Source organism: Hyla sarda, chromosome 1 (genome assembly GCF_029499605.1).
Source record: "Hyla sarda isolate aHylSar1 chromosome 1, aHylSar1.hap1, whole genome shotgun sequence".
Classification (NCBI taxonomy): Eukaryota; Metazoa; Chordata; class Amphibia; order Anura; family Hylidae; genus Hyla; species Hyla sarda.
Window position 1 is genome coordinate 225,739,966 of NC_079189.1, and position 14,501 is coordinate 225,754,466.

At 41.0% G+C, this 14,501-nt stretch overlaps 2 protein-coding genes across 17 annotated transcripts in view; one reads left to right on the top strand and one right to left on the bottom strand.

The window, feature by feature from the left end:
- Positions 1–2,911, top strand: part of GSR (glutathione-disulfide reductase) — a 38,079-nt gene extending 35,168 nt beyond the window's left edge. The window contains exons 12-13 of the mRNA XM_056568850.1: positions 96–229; positions 919–2,911. Coding sequence (XP_056424825.1) covers positions 96–229; positions 919–1,068 — 284 coding nt within the window. The 3' untranslated portion in view covers positions 1,069–2,911. The remainder of the gene's footprint in view (positions 1–95; positions 230–918) is intronic.
- Positions 2,912–3,229: 318 nt separating this feature from the next.
- The window catches only part of LOC130365286 (putative nuclease HARBI1), a 32,986-nt gene continuing 21,714 nt past the window's right edge, over positions 3,230–14,501 (bottom strand). For 10 of the 16 annotated variants that reach the window (XM_056568862.1, XM_056568864.1, XM_056568861.1 and 7 more), the window contains 3 exons: positions 10,926–11,635; positions 7,708–8,076; positions 4,352–4,537 (listed from right to left, as the gene is read on the bottom strand). In XM_056568862.1, the coding sequence (XP_056424837.1) occupies positions 4,389–4,537; positions 7,708–8,076; positions 10,926–11,628 (1,221 nt within the window). In that variant the 5' untranslated portion in view covers positions 11,629–11,635 and the 3' untranslated portion in view covers positions 4,352–4,388. Of the gene's footprint in view, positions 4,289–4,343; positions 4,538–7,707; positions 8,077–10,925; positions 11,636–11,937; positions 12,667–14,501 lie in introns of those variants that run through there. The other 6 variants (XM_056568865.1, XM_056568866.1, XM_056568851.1 and 3 more) reach the window with 6 other exon arrangements.

Here is a 14,501-nt window from a genome sequence, read left to right on the forward strand (position 1 = left end):
AATGAATTATATTCAAATATATAATATGCAGAATTTATTGATCCTGGCATCTCTGAAATTTATAAGCTTCCTATGCAATATCTTGTGTTTTTTAGAGGAAGCAGTTAAAGCCAAGGGTCGGGAAAATGTAAAGATTTATTCCACATCTTTTTCACCAATGTACCATGCCGTAACAAGAAGAAAAACAAAGTGTGTAATGAAGCTGGTCTGCGTTGACAAAGAGGAAAAGGTAAGAAGGGAATTTATTTAACCCCTCCCTGATTGATTCTACACCTCCCGGTGCCTTGGAAGTCCTTCTCAAGGATATTAAGGGTGCATTCCCACGTGGCGTATTTTGCTGCATATTTTATTTTCCCGTTGAAGTCAATGGGTAGGAAAATATGCAGCAGCAAAATACGCCACGTGGGAATGCACCCTAAAGGGGTTTTTCCTAGCAATAGTTATTGATGACCTTTCCTCATGCAAGGTCATTAGTTTCAGGTAATGGGGTGCCGAGGGGCGATCAGCTGCTTGCCAGAGAGCCACAGTGCCTGGATATACAGTGAACGGAGCTGGAAGTGCCATACATTGTTATGTATCCTATCTCCCATATTGAAGTGAATGATAGTTGAGCTGCAGTAACCGAGCACGGCAGCGCACAAATTGTACAGAACTGTCTGCTTCCAGGTTTGTTCACTGTGTCTGCAGGCACAGCGGCTCTAGCAAACAGCTAATCGCAAATGTGTATTAGCACCCGACCAACCTGATATTGATGACCTATCCTGAGGTTATTAATTAAAAATTATTAATAATTTTTGCCTGTTTCAGTCAATTCCTAATATGATGAACCATAGGGCTGCATTTTAATGGCTAGCATTGGGCATTTACGTCTGTTCTCTGCCTTTATATAAAGCTTTACATTTGCCTTTTCTCTCTTAGGTTGTAGGGCTGCACATGCAAGGACTGGGATGTGATGAGATGTTGCAAGGATTTGCTGTTGCTATTAAAATGGGAGCCACTAAAAAAGACTTTGATAACACTGTTGCAATTCACCCAACTTCTTCAGAGGAACTGGTCACATTACGTTGAACTCATTTATGCCTTAAACAAGAATAGCAGTTTACTAGAGCATTATTTTATCTACTGGAAGATGAATTCCACACATGCACTCCATCCTGATTTAGAAACTTCTCTTGCTTTTCTGTTTTAGTCCTTTTTAAAGGGGCTGTCCAATGAAAGATAATCTACTGGATAGGGAATAAGTGTCTGATCTCCTAGGGAGGGGAGGTGGTCCGACCGCTGTGACCCCCTGCAATCTCCTGAACAGGACCTTGACTCTCTGAAAGAAGCGCGTGCTCCATTCATTTCCATAGGAGTGCCGAAGATGCCAGAGTACAGCACTTGGGTCTCTTCGGCGCTCCAATAAAAATGAATGGAGCATGTGCTGTCAGCAGCACACCTTACTCTAAGAGAGCCAGGGTCCCATTCATCAGTCAGACCCCTCATGATCTGACACTTATCCCCTATCCTGTGCACTGGACAACCCCTTTAAGCTGATCACAAGAACTCTAATATACATTTAAAGTGCCTTTTAATAAACTCTTATAATATTATAGCATTACAATTTCAATAAAATCAACCGTGTTATTATAGCATTACAATTTCAACAAAATCAACCGTGTTATTGCTGATAAAATAAATTGTGCATATGTTGGTAGTTCATGTTTTCTTCTGTGTTTTGTAAATCTGCAGCATGTATCTGAAGAGTATATCATATAGATATTTGTGATTAAGGGTACTCTCGTGGTAGTCCTTTGTGGTAATGCTAAAGTTTCTGACTCACTAGGGCCAACATTATGAACTGTCAAGATTAATGCAAGCGAGAGAGAAATGTTTTTCACCTAGACTGGGTCCAGTCGCAGTATATGTATACAAGCTAAGGAGATAGGGTTCTCAAAACTTCAAAGGGGTTATCACTTGCTCCCAGTGATCCACTTTCACCTACTTATGTGGTAAAAATGCAGCAAATATTCAGCCTGGATGTTTTTCTGTCCAATGCCTAGGATGAAACCTGCAACAAAATCTACATGCGACACATACACGTTTTACTGCAGATCCGTGGCAAAATCTGTGATGCCTTTGTTTTTACCTGGCCTCAATGTAATATTTTTCTATGACAATCCTGCTTTAAAGGGGTATTCCAGGATTTTTTTTATTTGACTATGTTACAGGGGCTGTAAAGTTAGTGTAGTTCATAATATAGTGTCTGTACCTGTGTGTGATGGTTTTCTCACAATTCTTCTGTGATTATAACCCAAATTTTATTTTTACCAGCATACAAAATGACTGGTATCTCGGATTTTTCCCAGCTTGCAATGCGGCCGAGACCTGACTCACTAATCAGCTGATGACAGGGAGCCTGTCTGCTTCAATGGGTGGAGGGATCAATCTGCAACTAATGCAACAGCTGGAGGCACCCTGATTGAAGACCACAGGGCTTTTGATGGATGCAGCTCATTTATGTTTCAATGGGTGGAGTGGCTGATGTGTGGGAGGGAGGAAAATGGAATTATGGATTTGTAGTTAAAAAAAAAAAAAAAAAAAAAAATAAGGAAATACCAGTTCACAAAAAGCTAGCCACAGTATTATGGTAATCTTTCAACATAGCCATTAAGCCCCAAGACAAGCGCAGATCCTTCTTAAGCATGTCCATTACTTTCTGCCAGGTACGTACTAAAATCACCTTATAGTGGATAACCCCTTTAAGCATGTATCCATTAGAAGTGGATCCTCTGGAGGGTGCAGATATGCTCACAAATTGCAGTCTCTCTTTACTTGCACAAAATATTATCTAAGACCTGCCCCCACTTACTGTGTTCTGTCCTGGTCTGTCTGTTACTTAAGATGAACTGCATTCTCATTTTATGCAGCACAGTATCAAATGCTTTGAAATAAATTATATCGGTCATGAATTCAGAATATCTGCAATTAAATATCTCTATATCTATATCTATATATATATATATATATATATATATATATATATATATATATATTATAAAATAAACGTTGCAAATGTGTAAATGTCAAAGAAAAATCTGATAGACATTTTCTGCAGCAAAATACACATAACACAGACACGTTTAACTGAAGATTCATGGCAAAAACTATGATAGACATTACCTGGCCTAAATGTAATATTTTTATGACAATCCGCCTTTAAGTAAGTATCAATTAGAAGAGGCAACAATTATTTTTTTTTACAAAACTTTATGTACAAGTGTTGACAACTTGTATTCGGTACAGACACAAGCATACACAGAGGTGTACATGACATTACTAGAACATCGTAATGATCACTTATGACGGACATTACACAAACTACAAGTGAGGACAGGAGTGACAGACTATGGAAAGATGCATTAATACTGTCTTAATCTGAGACAGCATAAAAAAAAAGAGAGTTAGGAACTGCGACAATTTTATCACAGTGGAGCATGTTGACAGATTTATTGGGTCTTGCTAGATATGGTAATTACTTTTCCTTACACCAATTTTTGGCTGGCATACTTTACACCAATATGTGTATAAATGTGGTGCATCTTATGTGACTGCTTAGCAACAGCCTTTTCCCTAGACATTTCCAAAACAGTCTAGTAAGGTGCAAAAAGTGTCTGAAACACAAGCTGGCACATGGCACTTTTGACAGTTTTTTTTTTATCCCAATTTGAGACAAATCTGTCACATTTTGCCTACTAAATCTTAAATAAGAATAGACCTGTGCATTGGCATATACAAGTTTACATGCACAAAGGAGAATCTAGCTAAAGGATTTCATTTAAATACTATTAGATCCAGATAGCCGAGGACTAACTATCCGTTCACCGTTTAACAATTCATTCATGACAAGAACATGTTCAATATGTATCAGACAGATACAAGTCATTTCTTCGGTCAAGCTTCAGGAAGACAAGTGCTCTAGTTCCGAGTAGTATACATGTTATATGGAATAAAGTGGAAACCTGCAGTAGAAATGGTGACCTGCTAAATAATTTGTTTAAAATCATTTTCTCTTCCTACGTAACTAAAATACAAGTTTAATCAAGCTTGTACATTGCAAGATAGTGTGCTCGGTTTTGGTAGCTGTAGTGTGAGTGAGTAATGCTGCTGTTTTCTATCAATCTAAACTTATATGTTAGATATACAGATCTCTGCAGGATGGAGTCAAACGCATGATTCTTTAGATCCTGGAACTGCATATGGAGAGTATATAGAGAGGGAATGTTAAAGATCACCACGTCCAAATTTCCTGGAAAAACAAAATATATATAACAAAAATCACTTCATAGTGGAGTACCAATCGGTTTTTCAAAAATAATGCACAGGAAAAACAACCAATTACATTTCTTTCATTTTCCAATATACTGAAGATCTTGCTGTGGACAACTCCTCCAATTTTCCATTGCACCAGTTTTTATAAATATATTCCAATGTATTCTGTAGTACATAAAATGTATCTTGAAGTGTATAGCATTTTGTCTTCCTTGGAGTTTTCTACCTTGGTCATGGTATAACCCCAAAATCAAATTAATTATATTACAATTTTATATAGTGGACCATCACAAAATAGTCCATCATTTAGAAGTGGGGGGAATATTACAGGGATTTAAAAATTATTAACAAATAAAAATGTGAAAAGTGTTGAGTGCATGTGTATTCATACCCTTTACTATCAAACCCCTACCAACGATCTGGTGCCACCAACTACCTTTCAAGTCATACAATTAGGAAATAGGGTCCACCTGTCTGCAATTTAATCTCAGTACAAATGTATCTGTTATGTGATGGCCTCAGAGTTTGTTAGAGAGCATTACTGGACAAACTGCAACATGAAGACAAAGGAACTCACCAAACAGGTAAGAGATAAAGTTGTGGAGAAGTACAAAGCAGGGTTAGGTTGTAAAAAAAAAAAAAAAATCCCTAACTTTGAATATCTCAGAGCACCATAACTCATAATCAAAAAAATAGAAAAAATACGGCACAACCACAAACCTACCAAGACAAGGTCATCCACCCAAAATGACAAGCCAGGCAAAGAGAAAATTATTCAGAGAAGAAACCAAGACTCCCATAGTAACTCTAGAAGAGTAAGAATCTGTCTATAGGACAGCTATTAGTCAAATACTCCACAAATCTGGCTTTTAAAGAGTAATAAGAAGAAAGTCGGTGTGGAAAAAGAGCCGTAAGTAATCCTGTTTGAAGTTTGCCACAAGCCACGTGGGAGACACAGAAACATCTGGAAGAAGATGCTCTGGTCAGATGAGACACAATTTTAACTTGCAAAACTCTATGGCTTCGATTTATCAAAATATGTGAGACAAACACTGGAGAGAGATTGCCCACAGAATCCAATTACAAGCCAAGTCAGTTTAACAGTGCTTGTTAAAATAAAAACATGGGCTGTGATTGGTTGCTGTGGGCAAAAGTTCTCCAGTTTTTGTCTCACGTATTTTAATAAATCAAGGCATGTGTGTGGCGGAAACCCAACACCACCCATGACCCTGAGCACACTATTCCCACAGTGGAATATGGTGGTGGCATCATGCTGTGGGGATGCTTCTCTTCAGCAGATCTAGGGAAACTGTTCAGAATTGATGAAAAGATAGATGGAGCCAAATTTAGGGCAATCCTTGAAGAAAATCTGATGCAGTCAGGAAAAGACTTGAGACTAGGATGGAGGTACATCTTTCAGCAGGACAATAATTTGGGGAGATTTATCAAGATCTGTGCAGAGGAAAAGTTGCTGAGTTTCCCATAGCAACCAATCAGATCGCTTCTTTCATTTTTAAAAGGGCCTCTGGAAAAGCTGATTGGTTGCAATGGGCAACCGGTCAACTTTTCCTCTACATAGGTCTTAATAAATCTCCCCCAATGACCCTAAACATTCAGACAGAATGGCAACAGAAGGGTTTATATTAAAGATATGGTACAGTCAAGGCACAGACCTTAATCCAATGAAGAATCCATTGCAAGACTTAAAAATTGTTAGTCTCCATCCAAGCTGACTGAGCTTCAGCCTTTTTGACAAGAAGAATGGACAAACATTTCCATCTCTATATGTGCAAAGCTGGTAGAGAGAGTCCCCAAAAAGGGGTTCTACCAAATATTGACCCAGGGGATGAACATCTATGCATCCAAAAGATGTCACATTTTTTATTCTCATTATCGTTTGTATCACAATAAAAGGTATTTTACACTTTCTGTTGATCAAATAGTAAAAAGTCTATTTAAAGGGTTACTCTGCCCCTTGACATTTTATCCCCTATACAAAGGATAGGGGATAAGATGTCTGTTAGCGGGGTCCTGCCACTGGGGACCCCCGCGATCTCCCTGCTGCACCCGGTGTTCCTTTAGAGCGTCAGGTGCAGTGCCGGAGACTCATGACATCACGGCCATGCCCTGTTCGTGACGTCATGGCCATGCTCCCTCAATGCAAGTCTATGGGAGGCTGCCACCTCCCATAGACTTGCATTGAGGGGGGCCTGGCCGTGACGTCACAAGCCTCCACCCCACAACGTCACGCTCCGTGCACCGGATGTTTGGGGTGCCACAGCTGAGATTGCGGGGGTCCACAGCGGCAGGACCCCTGTGATCAGACATCTTATCCCCTATCCTTTGAGAGGATAAGATGTCTAGGGGAATGACTGGAATTTAAGTCTAGTTTAGTCTGTGAGGTTTCTGTTTTTTTAACTATGTAGAATAATGCAGCAGACTATGGCATTCTTTCTGTCAAAAGAAGTCGGGTGCACCAGTGTAAATATAGTCCATCACACCTATTCTGCTGTTTACTTTTGGGCAGCATGGTGGCTCAGTGGATAGCTTGTTGCCTTGCAGTGCTGGGGTCCATGGCTCCAATCCAACCAGGCAAAAGGCCACACTTACTGGTTAATGTTACAAGAGCAGGATACCCACCTATTCCCACTGCAGATCAGCCAAAATGCTATATGGGGGAGGTCACCCCTCATGAATAGTAGGTGTGTGAGTGGTTGTTCACCAGTATTTTGCACCTTTTGCGACCTTTAACATTGTGGCTGATCTGTATCATAGTAGGAACAAGTGCCTAACCTGCCGTTGTACCGTTAGCCAGTAACTTTGGCATTTTTCTGTGATTTTTTTTTATACATTTTTTAACCATTTTTCTGTGATCCCAATCCAACCAAGGGAAACATGTGTATGGAGTTTGTATGTACTCCATTTGTTTTCTTGGGGTTTCACTTACACTCCAAAGACATAGCGATAGATTAAGGTAGAATTTAGATTGTGAGCTCTAATGATGGGAGAGAGGGTGATGACAATCTTGGTACAGTTCTGCAGAATATGCTGGTGCTATATAAATTAGTACTTATCTGTATAGCATTCACAGACTTTGTCTAGAATACATATACATTCTCTGTTGTAATATATGATATGGTAACTGGATGGATTGGCCATTCCCGGACTATACATTAAATTTATATGTAGGGTAAGTACATCAAATATTAGGAATCTCCAATTACCAAAACCCCCTTCTCTATTATTCCATTATTTCTGGGTAAATTAAGGGGTTAGCAAGGGTACAGTACATACATGACTTGTTCAAATTTGCCCCCCCCCCCCCAAATTGCCCTGCTGTCCAGTGCATAATGCATAGTCTGCCCATATGATCCCCGCATAGTAATGTAAACTTACATGTGAAGTATCTGTTAACCACCTTAATTCTGGCCTGTTTTCCAGCTTGTGTATTCTCATCCTTTGATATTGGTGGTACAGGAGGTGGCACTTCTAAATCATCAACAATATCAACATCCAGTTTTCGACTGACTGCCAGGTTATGCAGAATGCAACATGCCAGGATAATCTGGGCTCCTTTTTCTGGAGAATACTGTAGAACACCCCCAGATCGATCCAGACATCGGAAGCGGCTTTTTAATGACCCAAAAGTGCGTTCAATGACAGAATGAGCGGCTCTGTGTGCAGAATTGTACTGCTTTTCTGCTTTGGTTTTAGGTTCTTTGATTGGGGTCAACAGCCACTCAGTCAATGGATATGCATCATCACCTGTGAAGTAAACAGGACTTCTGAATAAATGTGACCATTTCATTTATCAGTTTGGCAGACACAGTTTGTCATTATATAAAGTTACTTTCTCATAATCTGGTCCCTTTTTACAATATTGGCCCAGATTTACTATCTTACATTACTTTTTTCAGCGGGTCTGACAAAAGAATTGTGAACTTGATAAAAGGGGGAATGATGTAGGTACGGGGCATGGTCTATATTGCACCAAAATTTGGGTGAAGAAAGCTGCTTTGACTTAAAGCGTACCTGTCAGATCCCATGTTACTCAGTACATTATCCTGACCATGTACATCTAATTTTTATGCCTCTATTATCTATATTTATTATTTAAAAAAAACTCTTTTCAGTAGCTCACGATGTTAGAAAGTCTCTCAGGCGAAGGGAGCGTGTCCCTCCCTTGTGGTGGTGGGAGGTGATTGGTGTGTCTTCTCATGCAACCTTGTCCATAAGTCATCTCTTGTCCATGACTCATGGACAAGCCTTAGGCTGCTACAGGACTAGTTAGAGTCCCGGTTACATCAGTAACAACATATCAAAAGCTTTAGGATCTGACAGTGACCATTAAAAAATATGTCCTCTTGTGGTAGTTTTTCTTCTTTTAAATATACTCTTCTTCTTTAGGTGTTGACTTAAGTATTTAAAAGCCTCTATCATATCCCCTCTGTCTCGTATTTCTTCCAAGCTATACATGTTAAGGTCCTTTAAAGGAAAGCTGTCAGCTTGCTCCTCCCACACTAACCAGTTCATTACAAAGCGGGGAGAAGAGGGAGAGGCTGAGGGAGGCGAGGAATATTGATGAGCTGGGCGGTGCTGCGGACAACGTCAGAGTGACAGTTACCCCGCCTGTGCCAGTTAGCAGTTCATTAGCATATAGGGAAAAATGAAGATATCGGCAGAACAGCCAAGCGGATCCGGGCACAGTAAGCATCATACTGATCAGCGTCCCCGAACTATCAGCCAGTACCCCTGGTTAGTGCGGGGGGAGCAAGCTGGCAGTTTTCCTCTAACCCTTTCCTGGTAAGTTTTATCCTGCAATCCATGTGCTAGTTTAGTAGCTCTTCTCTGAACTCTCCAAAATATCTATATCCTTCTGGAGATACGGTCTTTAGTACTGTGCACAATACTCCAAGTGAGGTCTCACCAGTGCTGTGTGTGCTCTGTATAGCAGCATGAGCACTTCCCTCTCTACTGCTATTTTCAGTGGACGGGATAGCGCAACAGTCTGCACTTTGGAGTCGCTTTGACATAGTGCATACCTCCCGAATAGAGTCAATAGGTGACTCCGTTTGGCCATAGAAATCAATGGGGTCTGCTGCTCAGATTTACCATATACTTCAGGATTTTTGCTTCTGTGAAGCTGTTGTAAGCAATTTTTATAAGTGAAAACATTGCTGGTATTGGTTTTCAACATTTGGAGCCCTCTGCGACAAAATGTGCAACATTTGGAGAAAAGTAAAACATGGTAAGTTCACAACCACTGTAAAGTTAAAGGGCAAAATCGTAAGTAAGCAAGTTTGTCAAAAATCACTTCAGGACAAAAAGTCTCACAAAAAGTCGCAAAACTTTTTTGTGTAAAATGCTTGATAAATTCCCCCGATAAGTCTTAGGTGATAATGCTTGGGAAATGAAAGCTTTTGCTGGCACTGCTCAATCATACATCCAGACCCTCTTTTTTTTACTCCTTCAGGATGCAGTTTTTGTGGCGTTTTTTCCCCCCTAAAGTAATGTCAGGAGTTTTTGTGCCCACATTCATGTACATGTTTTTTTTTCACATATAAAGGTCTATGGTCTTGTTGCCTCCTAGCTAACATTTGGCCACAGTATTTTGGAGCAAAAAATTCCATTAAGCAAATATGGCGTTTTTGTTTGTTTTTTGGACAAAATCTGTGTTTCTGATTTTAGCTTAAGGCTATGTTCAATTTCCGAGCGGTATTCCGCAAAAATATTCTGCTCAGAAAATCCGCTGATTTCAATGGGATTCTGCTGCACTATGCACACTGCAGAATTTCTGCAGACATTCCGCACATTTTACGCTGTGTGAACTTAGCCTCAGGCTCTATTTCTTAGGCCTAGGCCTGCAAGTAAATGAAGCAGCACCAACACAGATATCCGTTTTCCAAGGTCATTGCCTAAGAGTTATTGTATCGTCTTGGGCTATGTTCACACAGTGTAAAATTTTGTTGCGTATTTTATTTTACATGCATATTTTATGCCGTAATTGGCAAAAATGTTACTGCATTTTTGTGGATTACTGACAAACATCTAGATGTGCATTACAATTTTGTACATTTTCTGGCTTTAAACTGACAATTTTTCAGGATAATGAAAACCTCGACCACTAACACTAAGCCCCACACACTTTTTTTTATGTGCCACATAACTTTCCAAATCACTTGATAAATACTCGCAATTGGTACCCTGATGGTACCTGGTACCTTGAATTTAGTGAACACCCCTTATGTGCCCTAGGGGGTTTCAGAAGCAGATAATCTGTTTAACAACCAATTCATATATATATATATATATATATATATATATATATATATATCATTTTATTATTTGTCGTGGTTAAAAAAAAAAAGGTTACATACAGTAACTATAAGGCTGTTCTTACACGCAGCACTAGTGACTGAGGCTAGCGCTGTGTTAAAGGTAACTGCAGCCTGAACCTGGGCTCTTTCAAAAGTGCCAGGTACTTTTAAGTCCAGGTGACATGTATGTTATGTAGAGTTATAATTTACTTTGTTCTGTGTCTTTGCTTGTTGCTATATAGTTTATCAGTCTTCTAAGGTGGTATGCATTTTAATAGTAAAGTTAATTCTACTCACCCAAAATCCAACCCTCTGGAAGGTTTCCGGAAGCCAAAATTGTATGTAAACTGGAATGTTTTAAGATATAGGAATCATGGGTGGATCCGGGGTACCCTGCTACCAAATTAAGAATCCTCATGTCAGAGTCACACACCATCTGGACATTTAATGAGTGGAAATTCTTACTGTTTCTGTAAATATCTTCTGTTGGAGGTGACAGAGCAACATGTGTACAGTCAATTATCCCCATGACATTAGGAAAAGATGACATTTTATAAAAGCCATCATTTATTTTTTGGATAGCTGCCTTATCTGATGGGAAAACAATATACTGTGGTGTTAACTTGTTTACGGCCTTTAGGACCTGTGTTAGGTGGCGACTGAAACTAGGCTGGGATATGCCAGAGAGAGCTGACACTGTACCCTGAAACGATGCTGAAGAGAAGTAATGTAGAGCACTCAGCAGTTTTACCATTCCTGGTACAGCATGATTTCTTTCACAATTTGGCTCTATGTCTTGCTGAATCTGTTCATATAACTCAATAATAACCTCAGTGCTAAATCGATACCTAGATCTAACTTCTTCTTCATTTAATCCAAAAAGGGATATCCTCGGTCTAAAAATGCGTTCTCTGTGCTTCTGGTTGGGATTGGATTCTTGCTGCAATAGTTTTTGCTGTGCGTTCTTTTCATGTATGTGAAACATGGCATGAAGATCCATTACAGACCTAAACGAAATAAAGAAGGGGAAACATAAAAGCAGATATGCAAATCTTTCCATGAAAGTTTTTCTTGCTTTTATTTCTAGTTTTGATTCTAGTTTATACTTATCAAAATAAGGCTCGGCTCAAAAAAATTGAGACTAACTATAGAGATAGTCTTTTCAATCTGTTTGCTGCATTTAAGAGGTTCTGCAGTATGTAACTAAATGTAATGTTAGGCAAATCTGATTGCAGCTTGAGGTGAAAATAGTATGGTTTAAAGGGGTACTCTTGGGAAGTTAATAGAAATAAAAATGCCTCAAAGATACCTCAATAGCTGTTCTGTGTCCCCTGTAGTTATCCATGGGATTTTGCAAGCTCCTGTGGCCCCTGTTGTCTCCTGAATATTCTTTTTCCTTGCTTGCAGCCCAGACTGAAACTCCAGCCAATTGCTTTAACTAACCTGTGTGCATGCAGTGTTGTTGCAAACACAGTGTGCAGCACACACTGTACATGTCTTGTCTTTCACACTATCCTTCACCTCAGTAATAAATCATGCTATGCTTTAAATGGCAGCAGTCAGTCATTAGATCTACAGTAGGCAAAGAGCAGTCTTATGTGCTGAGGAGATGCTGGGCTGTTTCTCTCCCGGCAAGATCCTCACACAGAGAGGGGAGGGGAGATGTGGCTGTGAAGCCAGTCCCCTAGACAAGACAGAAAAAATTAGGTTTTTGTCTTCCAGGAGGGTGGGGGCTAACCTTAGTGAGGGCTTTGCACAAAGACAAGGTGGGTCTGATAATGACGTCTTTCCCTCACTCCCTGCATGTAAGTGACAGCTGAAAAAGGGAAACTGCTCTATATACCGTATTTATCGGGGTATACCACGCACCGGCCTATAACACGCACCCTCATTTTACCAAGGATATTTGGGTAAAAAAAAGTTTTTTACCCAAATATCCTTGGTAAAATGAGAGTGCGTGTGTGCATGTGTATACCCCGATACACTGTTTCTGGCCCTGCAGAACCCCCGAGGAAAGGCAGGGGGAGAGAGGCCTTCACTGCCTGCTTCTCTCCCCCTGCCTTTCCTGGTGTCTAGAGCCCTGCTGCCGCCGCTTCTCTCCCGCTGGCTATCTGCGCCGCTGTCTGTTCTCTCCCCCTGGCTATCGGTGCCGCTGCCCCATTGGTAGCACCGATAGCCAGGGGGAGAGAAGCGGCGCCGGCAATGGGGCAGCGGCGCCGACAGCCAGGGGGAGAGAAGGGGAAGCGGCATCCATTTCCAGCGCCGCTGCCCCATTGCCTCCCCCATCCCCAGTTGTTTAATTATCTGTTGCCGGGGTTGGGTCCGCGCTGCTTCAGGCCTCTGGTGTGCGTCCCCTGCATCGTTGCTATGCGCTGCACGGCGCGGCGCAATGACGAGTGACGTCATTGCGTCTCGCAGCACATAGCAACGACGCAGGGGACCCGACCCCGGCAACAGGTAATTATACAACCGGGGATGGGGGAGGCAACGGGGCAGTGGCACCGGCAATGGGTGCCGCTGCCCCTTCTCTCCCCCTTTCTGTCGGCGCCGCTGCCCCATTGCCGGCGCCGCTTCTCTCCCCCTGGCTATCGGCGCCGGCAATGGGGCAGCGGCACGGATAGCCAGGGGGAGAGAACGGGCAGCGGCACTGAGAGCCAGGGGGAGAGAAGGGCCGGCAGCAGGGCTCTAGACCCCAGGACAGGCAGGGGCAGAGAAGCCGGCAGCGATGGCAGGTCTCTGCACCTGCAAAGCCGCTGCAGTTCATTGATTTAAAGCGCCCGCTTTAAATCATTGAACCACAGCGGCTTATAGCCGTATAACACGCACATAGACTTAAGCTAAAAATGTTAGCCTAAAAAGTGCGTGTTATACGCCGATAAATACGGTAGTTAATGAATTATATTAAGACAAATAAATAGGTTGGTGAGAGGGAAAGGATGTTCTATGGGTTTAGTTGCCCGGAGTACCCCTTTAAAGGGGATATCCAAGAATATAAAAAGATAGGTATTTTATTTCCAAAAAACAGCACCACGCCTGTCATTGGCTTCAATTGCTTCAATTAAATCAAACTGCAACACCAAAAATTACTTGAAGACAGGTATGGTGCCTACTTCTAGCAAGCTTCAACAGTCCATATTCAAGGCATTCTCTGAATGACAACCACAGTCTTATAAATTGGATCTTACAGACCCATCCCTAGAAACCTCATACATGCCAACTTCTAACTCCTCAAAATTAGGACATTTAAGCCCTACCCTGTGAATGCCCATGAATTTCCAGAAACATCCAAAAAATACCCTAGAGGTCTAGTTCTTTGAATTGTCCAAATTTTAGCAGAACTGTTGGCAAGATTAGTCAGGTCTTCAGTATAAGGAAGAAATACTATTCTTCTAAAAGAAAAGGGAAAAGGAGTCTTGACAGGGCTTTAACTTGTAAAATTAAAGGGTACTATTTACCATCCTTGTGCCAAAAATGGTGTCCTTCACGTCATGTAAATACAAATAATTAAATAATCATTAGTAGTCTGTTCCTTTTTCCCCAGTAAATATACTAAATACATGGTATGAACATAAGGAGCTGCCTAAAGACCATTATTTCCCTTTATCTCAAAATCCCTGTGGGTGATTGTGCGCCGCAGCGTGATGTGTTAAACACAGGTAACCTGGAAGAGGAGTGCATCAGGGACTGTAGCAATACAACAGAGGCACCGAGGGAGTTGGCAGAAGGTACGTAGATGTTTATCTTTTTATACCTGACAGAGTGGGCATGTTGGGAAAAAAGAAATCCCATCATACTCTTTCAAGACATATAGGAAGTTAATGGACATAACAGATATATAACCTTATGGGCCCAAAAATGTAAGATTATATACCT